Source organism: Monodon monoceros, unplaced genomic scaffold, assembly GCF_005190385.1.
Source record: "Monodon monoceros isolate NGI ecotype Baffin Bay Population unplaced genomic scaffold, NGI_Narwhal_1 Super_Scaffold_18, whole genome shotgun sequence".
Lineage (NCBI taxonomy): Eukaryota > Metazoa > Chordata > Mammalia > Artiodactyla > Monodontidae > Monodon > Monodon monoceros.
The window spans coordinates 173,163,734-173,181,955 of NW_021703774.1; the positions used below are offsets into that span (position 1 = coordinate 173,163,734).

General features: G+C 46.1%; 1 protein-coding gene across 1 annotated transcript in view; it reads right to left on the reverse strand.

Moving 5' to 3' along the window:
* Nucleotides 1–5,253: 5,253 nt before the first annotated feature.
* PGD (phosphogluconate dehydrogenase) overlaps nucleotides 5,254–18,222 on the reverse strand; it is a 15,323-nt gene continuing 2,354 nt past the window's right edge. Inside the window, exons 4-13 of the mRNA XM_029230764.1 lie at nucleotides 16,616–16,681; nucleotides 15,913–16,031; nucleotides 14,137–14,206; nucleotides 11,170–11,304; nucleotides 9,385–9,574; nucleotides 7,030–7,160; nucleotides 6,664–6,797; nucleotides 6,145–6,244; nucleotides 5,878–6,000; nucleotides 5,254–5,780 (exon numbers count right to left, since the gene is read on the reverse strand). Coding sequence (XP_029086597.1) covers nucleotides 5,661–5,780; nucleotides 5,878–6,000; nucleotides 6,145–6,244; nucleotides 6,664–6,797; nucleotides 7,030–7,160; nucleotides 9,385–9,574; nucleotides 11,170–11,304; nucleotides 14,137–14,206; nucleotides 15,913–16,031; nucleotides 16,616–16,681 — 1,188 coding nt within the window. The 3' untranslated portion in view covers nucleotides 5,254–5,660. The remainder of the gene's footprint in view (nucleotides 5,781–5,877; nucleotides 6,001–6,144; nucleotides 6,245–6,663; nucleotides 6,798–7,029; nucleotides 7,161–9,384; nucleotides 9,575–11,169; nucleotides 11,305–14,136; nucleotides 14,207–15,912; nucleotides 16,032–16,615; nucleotides 16,682–18,222) is intronic.

The following is an 18,222-nucleotide window of genomic DNA, read 5'->3' on the forward strand; positions in this document are numbered from 1 at the left end:
TGCTTTTGAAAGTTTGCACTAAGCCACTGCACTTTTATGAAGTTCTACATTAGTATGGCAACGGCTTTTTTCTCGTAAAAATGAAAATTCTCTTTGGATTTCTTTCGGTTAGCAAAAGCAGGTACTAACGCAGGGCTTTCATAAAAGCAAAGTGGTGGAACGTGAACTTTCAGGAAGGGGGAAACCTGTGTATTTTCTAAAGCCTTATCGCAGTCATCAAGAGGAAAATCATATTTTTGGACCTCCTCACACTTCTTTCACAGTTTAGTGCTGTGTTTATTTTTAACTCACGTTGAGAGCCCCTAGAGGCCTTATCACATCCCAGTCTTTTCCTCTATTCCAGCACCTTCTCACTGCATGTTAAAATCATCTGGCTTTCCTGATGAATGAAACTACCAAAGAAAAGAAGGATGCTCAGAGTTTATTTGTGCTTAATTGGAAGAATATACAGGCACCCTCCCTCTTACTACCTCTCTGGTGGAAGTCAGAGATAAGGGAGAGAGAGACCGCAGGCGAAGAATCACACAGGAGTGCCTTTTGACTCCTGACCCCGCAGCTACCCCACATCTCAGCTGACGCCGAACTGCTGGGGGCTGAGGAGGCAGAGGTTCAACATGCAAAGTTATTAGGGAGTGGTTCGTTGCACAATCTAAGGTTTTTATTCTTCAGAATGATTTATGAAGGGTTCTTGGAAACACTAAACTCTAAGGCATTTAAATTGCCAATTTATAGAATGAGGCCCTCTAGGACGTTACGTGAAAGAAAACAGCTTGCAGACTAGTATGTACAGAACAATCTTATTTTTGGTTTTTTTTTTAAAGAAAAGAGCATATGCATCTATATGGGCATGTGGGATATTTGAAAGGAATAGAAAAAGAGCTGCGAGGATACATGACAAATACAGTTAAACTCTGAGCAATGGGTTGAAGAGAAGGCAGATAAAGGCACTCAAATTTTTCACTTTATATATTTCTGTATTCTGCATTTTTTTTTTTGGCTATGCTGGTCTTCATTGCTGCACGCGGGCTTTCTCTAGTTGCGGTGAGTGGGGCCTACTCTTCGTTGCAGTGCATGGGCTTTTGTTGCAGAGCATGGGCTATAGGCGTGCGCGGGCTTCAGTAGTTGTGGCACACGGGCTTCAGTAGTTGTGGCTCGCAGGTTTTAGAGCGCAGGCTCAGTAGTTGTGGCACACGGGCTTAGTTGCTCCGCGGCATGTGTGATCTTCCCGGACCAGGGCTCGAACCCGTGTCTCCTGCATTGGCAGGCGGGTTCTTAACCACTGCGCCACCAGGGAAGCCCTGTATTCTGCATTTTTAAACAAACTCCAGCCCTCGGACCAGGCCTTGGGTTCAGAGCCCAGCCCCTCTCACAAGCTTGGTGACCCTGAGCAAGTCAGAACCCCTCCAAGACTCAGTTCCCTCATTTATAAAGTGGGGATCATAGGACCAGCCTCGCAGAGCAGTTGTGAGGTTTAAATTGCCTCACATAAGTGTTCAAGAAGCAGTAACAATTATTTCCCAGGCAGCGTCTGTGCTTTTTACCTTGCAAGGCATCTCACTTTAAAGCAGCTGCTTCCCAGGCTGAAAGAGCATTATTCCAGTGACACGTGCAGAATACCCTAACCCTTTAGGATCTGAAGAGAGAAGTCCAGGGCTGAGGTATTACGTTACAGAAAATGGACGCACACTGACCTTCTGAACAACACGGGTTTGAAGTGCACGGGTCCACTTGCACAAGGGTTTTTCTCAGTAGTAAATGCTACGGCACTACACGATCCGTGGTGGGTCGAATCTTTGTGTGCCAAACCACACACTTGGAGGGCCCACTATAAATTATACGCAGATTTTCAGCTGCGGGAGGGGGAAAGTGGGGATCAGCACCCCTACCCACCCACCTCTTTTTCAAGGGTCAACTGTGATTGGTTGGGACTATTTTCACAGGATGAAGAGCTGGCATGTAAACTGGCCACCAGGCGTCAGCATTGCGCCGAGAAGGCCCTCTTGCCCCTTGGTTAACACGGAGCGCTGACTTGCTCCTGGCTGTGCCCTAGGTGCCCTGCCCTCGGAGGTGGGTTACCCCCATTTTACATATGAGGGAAGAGTATCCCGGAGGTGAGAGGACTTTGTCAGAGGTTGAACTGCTGGGAGGTGGTAGAGCCCAGATTTGATTATGAGCAGCCTGGCTTCTGAGTCCACAGTCTTATCCTCTTCTCTCGTCCCACTGCCCTCACCATAAATAAGGCAAGGACACTGCAGGTTTCCTGAGCCCCTTCCAGCTGCATTAAATAGGGTACCATGAATGTTTAATCATTTATTTTCCCTAAATTTGCATTGTAAAATGCTGATTCAGAACTCCGTCTCCATCGGCTGTTATATGTATTCTAGGAGCTCATGAGCTCAGGACTTTCAAATTCTCTCACCACTAAACAAATGGTTCCCAGCACGGTGCTTGGCACATAGTAGGTGTACAGTACATCTGCCGATGAGCGACGCATCGCACACATAGAGCAGTAAGATAGTCTGATGATTAAGTGCGTGGATTCTGGCACCAGATTGCCGGGGCTCAATTTTCAGTTCTGCAGGAGCTATGTGATCTTGGACAAGTTACTTCACATCCTTGGGCTTCATCTGCAAATTGGGGATAATGGTAGTACCTACTTCAGAGGCTGTTGTATTAAATGAGTAAACTTAAAATAGTGCCTGGGGGCTTCCCTGGTGGCGCAGTGGTTGAGAGTCTGCCTGCCGATGCAGGGGACACGGGTTCGTGCCCCGGTCCGGGAAGATCCCACATGCCACGGAGTGGCTAGGCCCGTGAGCCATGGCCGCTGAGCCTGCACGTCCAGAGCCTGTGCTCCGCAACGGGAGAGGCCACAACAGTGAGAAGCCCGCGTACCGCAAAAACAACAACAACAAAAAAAACAAAGAACGGTGCCTGGGAGCTTCTCTGGTGGCACAGTGGTTAAGAATCCGCCTGCCAATGCAGGGGACACGGGTTTGATCCCTGGTGCAGGAAGATCCCATGTGCCACGGAGCAGCTAAACCTGTGCACCGCAACTACTGAGCCCACGCGTCTAGAGCCCGTGCCACCACACACAGAAGCCCGCGCACTGCAACGAAGCGTAGCCCCTGCTTGCTGCAACTAGAGAAAAGCCCGCGTACAGCAAGCAACAAAGACCCAACGCAGCCAAAAAAGAAAAAAATTAAATTAAATTAAAAAAAGACAGTGCCTGGCACACACTGTTAGCTATTATTATATTCTTATATATTCCATAAATACTGTATGAGGCCCTCAGGAAAACCCCCAAATAGGGCCAGAGTTCCCAACTTCCCCACGTAACAAAGTGTCCTTTTCCAGGGAAGCATACGTGGCAGATTATATTTGGGGGGGGAAAAAAAATCTCCTGACCCACATGCTCTTCTAGAACTTTGCCACCCTGCCATCAAGAGGTAAAGCCTAATACTCCTTCCCTTGAATTTAGAGAGCTTATGACTCACTTGTAACTGATATAATGTGGCTGAAATAATGCCGTGTCACATCCATGGCTAGGTCTTAAAAGGCAATGTGGTATCCATTTTGTTATCTGGAACACTCCCCTTTGGAGCCCTGGGCCACCAAGTAAGAAGTTTGCCTAGGCTGAGGCCACGTGGTGAGGCCGCCATGCACCTTTCCAGCTGGTAGCCCTAGCTGAGGTCCCAGCCAGCATCGAGCGCCCAATGAATGAAGGAGACAGACACCTCCAAGTGATCCCAGCCATGGAATCACCCCCAACTTTCAAGTCTTAGCTGAGGCTCCAAGACATTGTGGAACAGAGACAAGCTGTCGCTCCTGTACCAACTTCCTGACCTCAGAATTAGGAGAATGATAAAAATGGTGGTTATATCACACCACTGAGTTTGCGGTGGTTTGTTACTGGAACAGCATATCTATTACTAAACAGCGAACATGTCTGTGCTAACATACATACTAAACATAGTATATACATCCTGACGGTCTCTCTACCCCTCCTAAAAAGATGGCTCCACATCTGCCTCAAAGAAATGTAACACCTGTAAAGCCCCTGCCTAAAGCCTCTGCTGAGAGGTCCCGTCTGCTCCCTTGCCTGATCCATATGTCTTAACTCCACTGTGTCTCAAATGGAAGCAGAAAGAAAGCAGAAAGATAATAGGCCCACAGTCTCTGCCAAGGGAGGCCCTTTGCTGGAATGGCCACCAGACTGTCCCTGTGGCAGTTAGGCTGGACAGGACCTGGCTGGGCGCAGAACCCGTCTGTGGCCACCTCTATCCACTTTCAGAATTGTTTGACCACCTCCCCTTCAGCAGGAAGTAGGTAATAGTCAACCTTAAATAGTATTCACTGTGTGGCAGACATTAATTTTTCAAATAAGTCACGGGATGTAAAGTTCCAAAGGCATGAAATCGTATATATAGTAAAAAAAAAAACTCCCTGTCAAGGACCTAGGCAAAGGACGGTTATATTCTTTTAGCGATAAAGGAGCTTCCGTTTATTTTGCCCTGACTGTGCCAATAATGGCCTCACCTGGTTGCTCGTTAGAAATACAGAATGTGGGGCCCACCCCAGACCTGCTGTTCCCGAGATCCACCTCCTGGCAGGGTGGTGGGGAAGGGGTTATGGTGGTAGTGCATTCAGTTAAGATCTGTCCGTCGTCACTTGAGCGCACAGAGGAGCCCTGCCAGGAACTTTTTGAGGGCCGGTTTCCAAAGTGAATTCACCAGTGAGTGCTGAGAAGTAACATTTGGTTTCTAACTCTCAGAAATGCCACTGCTTCAGGGACAGGCACACCTGAAGTGGTAATAATAATAATTACCACTTAAGTAGGTACTTATTATTTGTCAAGTGTCGGTCTGTTTTTACTAGGTGAATCTTCAAAATAACCTTAAGGAGGCAGGTACGATGATTATCCCCATTTTACAAATGAGAAGACTGAGGCCAGATAGATTAAATAATTTGTCCAAAGTCATAAGCCTGTACACCCACCCCTTGACTACCTCTCCTCACCCTTCCCTCCAGAGTTAATCATTACCTAACTTTGCTGTTCCTGGTACTATTATTGAGGTCTTTTTTTTTTAAAGAAAACAAAGAGGAAAATATTTAAGAAGGCTAAATAAAGGAAGGAAATAAACTAATTCAAATGTAATGAAACCGGGTGCACATCGTTCTACCAATGAGGATATGGCTCAGTGTGGATAAGGTGAGAATATTTAAGAATCTGGAGAAGCATAAATATGATTTTTCTTTTCTTTTTTTTAAATTTTTATTAAAGGCAAAAGGGAATTCAGCTGCATGATACAAAGACTCCAGTTTGATCAAATTCCACAAAAACCTTTCCCACCTACGTGAGAAGACCTCTGTCTCCCTAACCCACGGGGGACACGCAGGAAACACCGCCTCAGGGAGCTGGCTCTCGAGGTCGCACACACGCTCAATTTCTGCTCCATCCCAAGAGGCGAGGGCAGAGGATGCGATGGTTCTCACAGCTCTACTTTACAAATAAACTCGGGTTGACTCTTCAGAGGAGTCTCTTACGACACTTTTATTTTCAAAGATCTGAGCAGAAAGTAGGGCAAAGGGCCATGTAAGCAGTGCTGTGTGGCAAGTGGAATGTACCGGTCTGTGGAGTCGTGGCGCGTAACAGAATCTCATCAGGCATTGTATGAAGACGAGGACACACTGCCACCGTGGCCTGTCCAGTTGGTGTGGATAAACTGTCCTGGCTTGTTCGAGAGTTCATAGGTGTGAGCCCCAAAGTAATCGCGCTGAGCCTAGAAAACAAGAAATGGGTTGGTTATAGGACAGACGCAGGCACATGACCCTAGGTACCACCCAGGTTCATGTTCATCGCCTACTCCAAAAGCTCACCTGGATTAGGTTGGCTGGCAGCATCTCGTGTCTGTATCCATCGTAGAAGGAAAGAGCAGTGGTGAAGCAGGGCATGGGAATGCCTCTCTGGACACCAGTACTGACTGCCCGCCGCCAGGAGTCCTGAGCAAAAAAGTAAAGCCAAAGACTAGTGATTAGCTCACAGAAAAGACAACAGATTTTCATGCATAAATGAAAAAGCAGACCCCCCCAGAGCAAAACTCACTAAGACAGAATTCCCGTACTACCCAGCTCTGGGCTACGTACCTGGCAGTTTTCCACAGCTGACTTAAAGAAGTCATCTAATAGTAGGTTCTGAAGTCCTGGGTTTCGATCAAATGCATCTTTTATCTTTCCTAGGAATACACTGAAATAATCAAGAGGGAAAAAGCTCAATGAATCTTAACTAGCGGGCTGAACACCTGGCAGAAAGCAGAGGAAGTAAGTTGGAAGCTGACAGATACCCTCGCGAGGTACGAAGGCACCTGTCCCCCCAACCCCACCAGCTCGCTGTACGTGCCGTGAATACAGACAGCCCAGGTCCCGAGAGGTGAGGGCCAAGGGCACAACCGTGCTCACAGAACTACTTTAGACGGGGTAGGATGGACACTCGAGTTAGAATAACTGACGTGCAGGAAGAAAGTGAGATGTCACACCTAAACCGGCCTGGTTGCCAGCGTCCCAGCGAGAGGACTCACTGTACCAGTTCCAGGGAAACCGTCCCCGAGAGCGCCCTAAGACCACAGCGCTCCCGCACGGCAGGTGGCAGGTCCCCCGACCACTCACCTCCTGATGATGCAGCCCCCCCTCCACATCAGGGCAATGCCACCATAGTTGAGGGTCCAGCCAAATTCAGTGGCTGCCTGTCTTAGCAGCATAAAGCCCTGAGCATAAGAGATGATCTTGGAAGCATAGAGGGCCTAAAGGAGGGCACAAAGACTCATCAGAACTGCGGCTGGCGCGCACGGCTGCCTAATCCCCCCCCCCGCCCCCGCCCGCCACCGCAGTGCAGCTCTAACGAGGACACGGTTTAGGAAAGGCTGCATATCAGATCAACGGGCAAGGCTGGACAGACCCCACGTCCTCCCCGTGGCCTCGGGGTGTTCTCCCCACCAGTCCCATCCCCGCTGCCACTGCGGGGCGGCACCCCACCTTTCGAATGTCCTCCAGGAATGATTTCTTATCTCCTTCGAACTGGACCTTTTGAGGCCCCTTCAGCTTTTGGCCGGCTTGAATCCTCTCGTCCTTCAGAGATGATAAGCATCGAGCAAAGACCGCTTCTCCTATGTGGGGGGAGGGGGAGATAACAAGTCACCACAACTCACAGGCAGAACCCGAGGAGGAGCGCACACGAGCCAGAGAAGATGAGGGAAAAGAGCAATGCAGCACGATTTCCAGTTTTACCACAAGCGCAAAGTCTCAACCTTCGGCCGCAAAGCTAACCTGCATCAGAAAGAACTTTCATAAAAAGCTCTAACGGTTAATTTGAAAATGAAAACTCCAAGTCAGTCTCCAACATAAATACACATATTCAACCTCAAAGATCACCATGAACTTCAAAGGGGAATTTTAAGGGGAAAAAACGAAGAGCAAAACCACTATCATTAAGAATTACTCAGTGTTGGTCCTCCAGTAAAATTTCAGTTTCACTTGCGAGGACTTTAATTTATAAATGGTCACCAAAGACTTCATTTCTTTTCTTTTGAAGCACTAATACTCATCACTTTGAAACGAGTACACTGAGATTTCTCCCTTCAAAAAACTCCATTTTCTAATTCTTACAGTTCAGTTTTTGCTATGTCCATGGTCACCATTACAGTTTCACAATTTTACTTCATTTGAATAAAAAATATTTCAATATTTTGGGGAGGGGGGGGCTGTGCTGTGCAGCATGTGGGATCTTAGTTCCCCGACCAGGGCTCGGACCCGCGTCCCTGTACTGGAAGGCGGATTCTTAACCACGGGACCGCCAGGGAAGTCCCCAATATGGTATTTTAATATTAAGATATTAGTATCTTAAAAATTATCACTTATAAATGCTTGCCCAGTTGACACTTTATATAATTAGAATAAATTAACCATTTTTCCCCCAACAGACAGAATGAAGTAAAACCTTTGGGAACTAACAGAGGACTTTATTTCTGAGGAAAGGGTTCTGGCCATAAACTTGAGAGCAGGTGTCTCCCTGTCCTTGTCCTTGCCCAGCTCTCTGGGCGCCTGCAGTGCACACACAGGATGACTTAGCATTCTTAGGCGGAAGCTTCAGAAGACAAAAAGCAGGAAGAGGTGAGTGTGGCGTAACCCTCCCGGGGTTACCTAAAGATTAGCTGGAAGACTCATTGCCCCGTCAGTTCAACAAACAAGAATGGCACGCAGCCAGGGAGGAAGCCTGACTACCATCAGCTGGAAGGTAGGGTACAAAGTCTCCGAAACAAGAGAGTAGGACTCTTTTTGAGGCAGTGATGAATAAACTGCTCCCAGTTACTGTCCCCTTGGGCCCCCGCCCAGGGTAGCACTCAGATTAGCTCAAAAGCAGTCAACTTCCTTCTCTGTAGAGCTGGACTAAGCAAACTGCTTCCCTCCTTACTGTGCCTGCAACTACCCAGTCCACTGTAAACACAGTCAGGCATAATTAACAGGAAACCAAAGGCAGGAGGAGACTAGAGAGGGAAAGGCAACCTATGTCTGGAAGAGCCAACAAGAAAACTTGTTTTATTACTGCAGGGGGAACCATTCTGCCAGGAGCAAAGATCAGCCTTCATAAGCAGACCAGGAGCCTCCATTCTCCTTTTCCAATCTTGACAGAACGTATCTATCTTATTCTTAAAGAACTATCATGTAGTTTTGTTAATCCCCTTATTATTTTTGTTTTATTTCTGCTTTTTATTATTTCCTTCTCTCTACAACTTTCTGAGTTTGATGCTTAGCTCATTAAGACAAGATAAAAAACATGGATGGGAAGGATATACACTCACTTCAGGACAGTAGTTTTCTTCTAAAAGAAAAAGGGGAAGGAACTTAGGAAAAGAATATTAAAGGACTGGAAATGCTTACGTAATATTTTATTCCTCAAATATCTGAGAAAAAAACCTCAGCAAAATAGTAATAAATGTTGAATACATGAACTTTTATTATTCTGTGAACTTTTGTATGAAAAATTCCATTACAGTTAGCTTCCCTATTAGAAAGATCTTAGGTCATTGACTATAATTTAATCACTAATGTTAAAATGATCCCCAAAGTCAAACTGGCTAAGACAGGTAGTAACTTTTGAATTTATCTCAAAGCTCACATGCTTGACAGAAGGATTATAAAGAAGAGATTCAAAAGCAGCTTCAGCCTCTCTCACACTGTCAACTTATTCAAGGGCAGAAAGAGCAGACCACACTCGGAAAGCCGACTAGGGTTGAACAGATTCTCTGAGAGATCTGGTAACTCTTAGTTGCCAGAAAGACACCAGGGTCAAAACAGTGAGATGAAAAGGTTCAATCCAAAGCTGAGTGTTACCGATGAGGGTGACGGGGACGCCGTACTCCAGGGCAGAGATGGCGGTCCACTTCCCGGTGCCCTTCTGCCCCGCGCTGTCCCTGATCTTTGGCAGCAGGTGTTCGCCGTCAGTATCTTGGAACCTGAGAATACTGGCTGTGATCTCAATCAGGAATGAGTCCAGCTCTGTCTTATTCCATTCCTCAAAGGCCTGTGTGCAGGATGTGAAAGAAAACAATGTGGGAGAACCTAGGATTATACCGGAGATGCTCCCTTAACTGATTCATCCCTTTCCCATGTAAATATTGACCGATGCTCACAACCTGCTCAACCCCTGAGGCTACCAGGCTCCTCTGCAGGACACCCGAACACTTCTGCCACCAGCTGAGTTTTATGCTAACCAACAGTCAGCTGCTTCTGATTTCAACCTGTTCATGCTGATTTTCTGGTCACCAGGCCAGTGCTTTCCTCAGAGCCAGGTGTCCCCTCATCTCGGTTGGGTTTTCGTACAGTCACTTTCCTTGATCACCCGATCTAGAGCAGCCTCTTCCTCCCGTTTACTTTTCTTTATAATAGTGATCACGAACAAGTTTTATATATTCAGTCATTACTGTCTATCTTTCCAAGGTCCATGAGGGCAGGGACTTTGTTTTTTCCACTAATATATCCCCAACATAAAACAGTGCCTGGCACTCATATTATATAAACCAATTAAATATGAACACACAAAGAAAAGCAATGTTTCTATGAAAACTAAGTCAAACTGTTTTGGAAAGAACAATAAAGGCAAGTTAGTGAAACAAAATAAGTGGGGATGACGCAATTTTTTTTTTTTTTTTGGCCACACCGCATGGCTTGTGGGATCTTAGTTCCCCAACCAGGGGTTGAACCCAGGCCCTTGGCAGTGAGAGTGCAGAGTCCTAACCACTGGACCACCAGGGAATTCCCAACACAAATTTTAAAATTAGGAGGGAAAAGAATGTAAAAATTCTGGAAGGATTCTGCACCGTGTGCCTCGCAAGTGTCTTTAAATCATGTTCCACTTGAAATAACTGAAACTACAAACTCTAGATGAGAAGAAAGTTGATTAGAATGCTATCAGCAGAGCCACACGTAGAAGGACCTGGCTCTCCATGAAATGATGGGTGACTGAACGCACCTTCCTATATTTTCAGTTAAAATAAATGTTTGCCTAGTCAATGACGCTGAAGCATTTACAGAAAACAGTACAAATGTCTGCAGTTTACTTTGAAGTGTATTTTTTAAAAAAGATAAAACTAATAGACGGATGGACGATATTCGACAAAGTAAGCAGAGTAAAATGTTAATGGTAGAATGTAGGTTGTGTGTATGTAACTGATCACTGTCCAATTGTTTTATGTTTGAACATTTTCATAATAAAATGTTGGGAGAAATGCTTAAGTTTCCCAACTTTGACTACCTTTTTTTGAATAGCTGTCTAACAGCCAGTCCCACCTGGATCAGAAAAGCGAGCTTCTGCTGCACCTCCCACATGGGACCAACGGAGGATCAAACGAGACCAGGCAATTAAGTGACACAGGCCTGACACACAGTCAGGGTCCCTGAGTGGGAGAGAGGATTACACCAAGAGTCTCTGGGAACTTCTGGCTTAGTGACTGGCTATCAGATTTTATGGTCCTGTTACTGAGAGCTTCCCTTAGATTAGGCTGAGTCCATCCAGGCCACCAGAATGACCAAGGGAAAAAGAATGAGGAAGGACTTATCGTCACCAGCAAAGCCTTCTCACCTGAGCAGCGCTCCCCCCACCCAGGGCCCAGGACTCACCTTTGCCATCTCCTTGTGCTCCATGCCCAGGACGTCTTTCATCAGGTGGTAGGCCTCGCAGATGAGCTGCATGTCTCCGTACTCTATCCCGTTGTGCACCATCTTCACAAAGTGTCCTGCCCCCTCGTCCCCGACCTGTTAGAGCCACAAGCGCCAAGAGGCCTTCAGGGAGCCAGGAAATACACCAGAGAAGTCCACATCCAGTTCTTTGGCAAGACTCCCTCCCCATACAAAACGTAACAAATACGAACAAGTATTTACAGTATTTTCAAAAGAAGAATCATCATATAACAACTCAACACAAGCTTCAATCCAGCACGATGCTATTGTAAACTAACTCCAAATTCATTCCTTTAAAGGTTTTTCAAAATCCCCAAATTCACTGTGAAGTACCCACAGGTCTTTAGCCTACATTTTCCATTCTTTCTCATTGTTATTAAAAGTAACTCCCCACTCCCCAGCCCCCTCCCACAAGTAAAAGGAGTCTTCTTTTTCCTGGTTATTTTTCTAGCAACCGCAGGTGAAAAGAAGCTAATTAAGTCACTTGTACTTTAAACAATATATAAATGTACTATAGTTGTAATGGCCACCGAGAGATAAAATGACCTCAGATGCAAGGTCTGCCCTTGTAAGCCCAGAAATGTGTTCTTGCCAGGGTCCCAAAACTGACAAGGTACTGATTTCTAATAAAGCTGGCAAGATGTATAAAATCAGAATACCAGTCTGTAAATTTATGATGAGAAATTTAACTATGTATCTTAATGGTTACAAGTGTTATTAGTCTGATCAACACATCCTGTCCCTGTGGACAAGCTACTTGGGAAGCCAGATTATCTGAAAACTGGTTGGAGGGCAAGGAGTCAGAACAAGGAGAGTTCTGCAGTCAGACACTCCCGTCACCATGACAGGGATATGCCTGCCGGTGGACCAGTGCTGGCAGCACTGCTGGGGTGGATGCTGTCACACTGCCACCCTGACATAGAGACTTCCTCTGTCTATGTTTCCATTGCTGGCCTACCCTTTCTGATTTTTTTTTTTTAATTTATTTTGGCTGTGTTGGCTCCTCGTTGCTGTGCGCGGGCTTTCTCTAGTTGCGGTGCACGGGCTTCTCATTGCGGTGGCTTCTATTGCTGCGGAGCACGGGCTCTAGGCGCGCGGGCTTCAGTAGTTGTGGCTCGCGAGCTCTAGAGCACAGGCTCAGTAGCTGTGGCACACAGGCTTAGCTGCTCTGCGCCATGTGGGATCTTCCCGGGCCAGGGCTCGAACCCATGTACCCCTGCATTGGCAGGCAGACTCCTAACCACTGTGCCACCAAGGAAGTTCCCCCTTTCTGATTTTGACACTTTCTTTGCCCATGAAGTAACATGGCCAATAATACCTTCCTTCACCCCTTCCTTCCTGTAACTTCAAAACTGAGCTAAGGGGTGCCTGCTTTTAGTATCTATACCAGTTTTTTCTTTTCAGTAACCTAAGAGTAAGGCTTGGGGTTATGGGAAGTCAACAGGAGTTGATCAAGATACACAGGCAAGTACTGTTAATTTCCTCATGATTTATGTCCTAAATGTATCTAAAAAGAAGTTACTGTCACTGTTCTTTTTTTTTTTTTTTTTTACTGCAGCAGTGTATTGTCAAGGAACAAAAGCTCCCTTCCCAGTCCTTCACACTAGTGAGAAAATTACTCAGTCTTCTAAATCACAGCACCAGCGTCTCTCAGCGCTAAGCAGGTTCTGACTGAACTCAGTGACCACTGGTTAAAATGTAAGGAGCGGCTTAGTCACCAGGCACTGTCAGGCCTGGGGGGAGGACTCCCCTCATCCCCCATGGGCCCAAGTCCTCATTTCTTCTCTACCTTTTATCTCATATAAAGCAAAACTAACATCATAAAAATGGCACGTAGAATAAAATTCAAGGGGATCAGGAGCTAAAGAGAACTTGGAGGTCATCCAGTCCAACCCCCATATTTGACAGGTGAGAAAACTGAAGCCCATGGAAGAAAATGACTTGCCTAATGTCACACCGCTAGTCAACGGAGAGCCAGAAAGACAACTCAGGTCTCCCCTGCCTAGTGTTTTTTTTCATCCATGGGATGGACTAAGGCTGTAACAAGGGATAAAATTTATTTTACCAGCAACACAAAATATAGGGAAGGAAAGAATTTGCCTCGGCCTCCTTCACATTCAGTGAGGGCGAAGAGCTGCAGCTTACTCTGTTCTAAGCACAGAATACCTACCCCAGGGAGCAAACTCCACTTTTGATTCTGACATTCTCTCTCTCTTTTCTTTTCCTCCCCTACCCCCTTGACATTCTTTCTTTCTTGTTCTTTTTGGTTTTTTTGGCCACGCCACGCGGCTTGCGGGATCTTAGTTCCTCAAGCAGGGATTGAACCCAGGCCACGGCGGTGAGAGTGCAGAGTCCTAACCACTGGACCACCAGGCAACTCCCTTGACATCCTCTCTTTAGCCATGAAGTAACATGACGAAGAAAATCTTACTTCACCTCATCATTCCTGTTCCTCTTTTTTTTTGTGTGGTACGCGGGCCTCTCACTGTTGTGGCCTCTCCCGTTGCAGAGCACAGGCTCCGGATGCGCAGGCTCAGTGGCCATGGCTCACGGGCCCAGCCGCTCCGCGGCACGTGGGATCTTCCCGGACCGGGGCACGAACCCGCGTCCCCTGAATCGGCAGGCGGACTCTCAACCACTGCACCACCAGGGAAGCCCTTCATGTTCCTTTTTTAAGGAATCCATATTTTAGATGAATTGACGAGGGCTGCTTTTAATATCAACCTCCAATTAAGATACAAGGACATGTACAATTGATGCATTTTCGGCATTGTCTGTGCTAGCGACGTAAACATTGAGGAGCTTATGTCACAAAGCAAACCGCTGGGACCATGGTGATCCTTGCTCTGCACCTGGTCATGTCAATGCCCGTGGCGCCAACTGGCTTCAGGGGGGCCCACAACGTACCCAGTCACAGCAGGGTTCTCCAGTCCCCACTTTTGCGGCGATGCCCTGGAAGATGGCCTTGATGTGGGGCCTGTAGGAAGGAAGTGGGTGGTTCAGCTGCTGACAAGGGGCCTGGGTCTCCACGAAATTCTCAAGGACTCCCCACCGCCCCCCAATTGTTTCCTTTCTAGCAGTCGGTGGAAGTGCCCACAAAAAAGTAATGAATAAGCTAAGTCCTCAAGGTAAATCAGTCAGATGCTGCGGACTATCTGATTTGAGACAGGAGACAAAAAGGCTGGGTAAGAGGGTCAGCAAAGCCCCAGAAGACATTTCTATTGCACTATCAGAAGAAGCTGTGATTCCAAGCTGTTCCTGTAGCGACTGCTTCTATCAGTCTGGACGTATGTTATCAAGCACAGCAGGACTCTGGACAGAAAGAACCATGCAACGTTTCCAAGAGCTACATTCCTTATCATCCAGAGAAAAAGCAACTGTTCCTTCATTCCTTCCCCGCCTCCCCGAGGCGCACAGAGTAACTCCTGACGCTGTTCCCTACTGTTCTCCTCACTTTTGACCAATAAAGCCTTCACAAAAGGGTTTTGGTAAAGACACAAAACTTGACAGGGCTGCAAAGTGAACGCTCAGGAGGAGGGGGCTGGGGTAGCTACATCTTAAGCTTTTAGAGCTTCCCTGAACTTTGACTGATTGTTTCAGGTAAAAGTACCATTTCTGCTTCTAACAGGTCAGTGTGAGAATATGTATTAATGAGAACTAGAGCACCTCTGTATAGCAGACTTCTTCATGTGTATTGTCTGCATTTGTAACAGCCCACTTAGCGGTACCCCAAAATAAATATTTTTAAGTTTTTGAGAAGCAGGAAGGCCTTTATTTCTAGACTTCAACATACTGAAGAGAATCCCCAGACTTAATCATTAGGGAGGTAATTAAAAGACTAATCTTCCCCAGTCAACCCCTCACCTTTGGGGATTAGGTTTGATCACTCCTTACTTTAATGCCTAATATAAGTCTAGAATACTCGGAAACCAAACTCACTCGGAAAAACGCATTGCCTTCCCACGTCTCCCTCACAAGGATCCTTCCTTTTCTATTTCTTTCTCTTCTGCTCCATCTCTCTATCATCCTCTATCTGGCTTTCTCTCTTCCTGCAGTCTCAACAGCGGTGTTTCCTTCAGTCTACATTATGTATAATTAATTACTTGCATCTTTTCATTTTAATCCTCTATCCCGCTCATCACCCACAGCCTATGCCTTATACAGCCCTCCTGCTACATCATCACCAAAGCATCCCCCCTTCTGCGGCCAACCCTTCCTCTTATACACAACACAGTGAGCAGTGTAAAATTCATTTTTTCCCCAAATAAAAATTTTCCACCTCATTCCCTGGGACGAAAGAGGCCCTGTCTGATTTTGCCATTACTCACAATGATTAAATACACCATATATGAGTTGAAGAGGCAGACCCTACTCCTAAGTCCAGACAGTGCACAGGACATTATCTGAGCTGCCTCATTAAAGCCTCTGAACCCTTGAAGCCTATTTAGAACTTCCATTATTGGTACTAGAGGAAATAACAGAAGAAAAAAGGAAAGGAGGAACAGGCACACACGTTATGTCAAAGCAAAAAAATGTATACATAAAAGAAATATTTCCAGCATCTCCCATCTCCAACACTCAGACTGCACAGAGGAGATCGGGTGGCAGAACTGCTCACAGCTCACCCGTTCTCAAGGTTCAGGCTCCCTGTGTCGACGCAAGGGTGGTGCCTTTGGTACTCACCAAGCCTCTTTGTTTCCTCCTGGCATAAGTGATGGGCCATACCGGGCCCCATCCTCTCCACCACTAACTCCACTCCCCACAAACAAGATTCCCTTGGCCTTGAGGTCTTGACACCGTCTCTACATGAGAGAAAAAGAATTTCGTCATGCTTCCCTAAAATCAGTTTCTCCCACTGAATGAGAAGAGGTACAAGACAGGTATGGAGATCCCACATTTGACTTAAATGACCCAAGGATCCACTAATAACCTGGTCATTCAGGAAATTTAATCCCCTTTCTGACTTACTAATCCCCTCTGTTTGGGAATTAAAAAAAAAAATCCATGGAAGTTTAATATGGCTACCCTGTCCTCAAAGGGAAATAATAAAGCTAAACATACATTCTCGTTTTACAGGAAACGACCTTGCACACGAGACAATCAGCACAGTGGTGCTCACCCACATTGCACACTGATGTATCACGGAGTGGCGGGACAGGAAGGGAAGATTAAGCATAAACGCCCAGCCTGCCTTATCTAAGCAGCAGTCATTCTTTTCAGTTACGTGTGTGACTAATGAGAACCTCATCCATCAGGTATGTCTTAATGGCCAATCCCAAAAGAGCACCACAGAAAGACGTCTACTCTTCTGTCACAGGTGCAGTGCTGGTACTTTTTTCTAGAATGTTCTCAGAACCTGGAAGAATGTGGACTGAAAAATGCTTACCGTGGTATCCCTATATTCAGAATTTCCTCCATCGATGATGATGTCACCAGTGTCCAACAAGGGTACCTGTAACCAGACACCAGCATTAAGGCGGACCAAAAAATAAAAGACAAAAATAAACATACCTTGACCAATTAAAGCAAACAAGAATTTATCCCAAATAAACCCTGTCTGAAAGTATACATATATTATTTAATCTTCAACAACAATCCTCTCTGGGGCTAGAGCTAGACCCTATTTAAAAGCTCAGGGCTAGCAAACCCAGTCAGAACTCTCCACAACCGAAATAATCCTTTTTAACTAAGATTTTTACAACGAACAAAACCTACTTGGAAAATTTTGTGTTTCCAATGTGTACCACCTGCCTGATATTTATTCCCAGATTGGATTAGCTCTAAAAGACCTATAAAATCTCTGCCTAGAACAGAGTAGGGGTCCAGTAAATAACAAATGGTTTTGTGTATGAATAAACAATTTGATCACCACCACTTGGAGATGGCAGCAAGAGATCAAGCCTTGAACAAGAGTATCTTCCTACGCCACACCAGTCAGGCTGGCTTTATTACAGTATTCATTATTCAGTCTCCCCCAACAAGGCTCCAGGTAACATTACTTAATACTGTCCTATGCTGAGGAGTACTCTACCATTTTTCAGTCCATTCTGTCTGTAGCTGACCATAGGCAGCTTGGCATCTTACTACACAAAGTCTGGTGTGTCCTTTATCACAACGTTCTTCCTTTCTAGGTCTTTTTTTTTTTTTTTTTTAACGGTAGCATACTGGTTACAAATTCCTCTCCCTGTAGAAACAACCCCACTGGTAACATTACTCCTCTGGGAAAGGAATGTTCATCCCTTTCCTTTGTTTATTGTTACAACACTTCTCACAACAAAACATTTCTTCCAAATGGCTAATGCCTTGGTTTTTTCAGAGCTGATACTGTAGAACTGTTTTTCAGTATCGATGGGGTTGACCAAAAAGTTCTTTCGATTAATGAATACGTTGTTCAATAAAGTTCTTGGTGACGATGAAAAATGTCTTTGCAGGGCACTGGCAATGAGGTTGTTTCCGTTTACTGATGGTGAGGGCAATCCTCCTGGTTAATACAGTGTGATCTTCCCCCAGAGGTATGTTGAGGAAAGGGGCCCTAGAGGCGTCCCCCCAGAAGCTTATAGCAACAGCGTTTTGACCAGAAGGTGCCGGGCACGCTCCCTGGGGAAAAGGCAGCTGTCCCTTCGGCCCCTCCTCTCCCACAGACACCCCAGTGGAGGAGTGGCCATCAGGCTTCCGGTGAGAACAAGCTGGGGAGAGTACAGATGGCGGTGACCACGAACAAATGGGTCCACTATCCCCTGGCCCTGAGGTGGCGGAAAGCCTAAATAAGGGGTCAGACTACAATGTGTCAAAGAACCAAGATCAGCACCTCTGTGACGCAAACGCCCCCTCAGCTGATGATCAGGGACCAGAACTGCACAGAGGCAGCCACCTACCACAGCACGGCCAGCACCACCCAGGTGCCTACTTTCTTCTTCCAAAAAAAGATACATTTGCTAGGACTCCCTAGGGGGATCTCTTGTCATTTATATTAAATGATACAACAATTTGAGA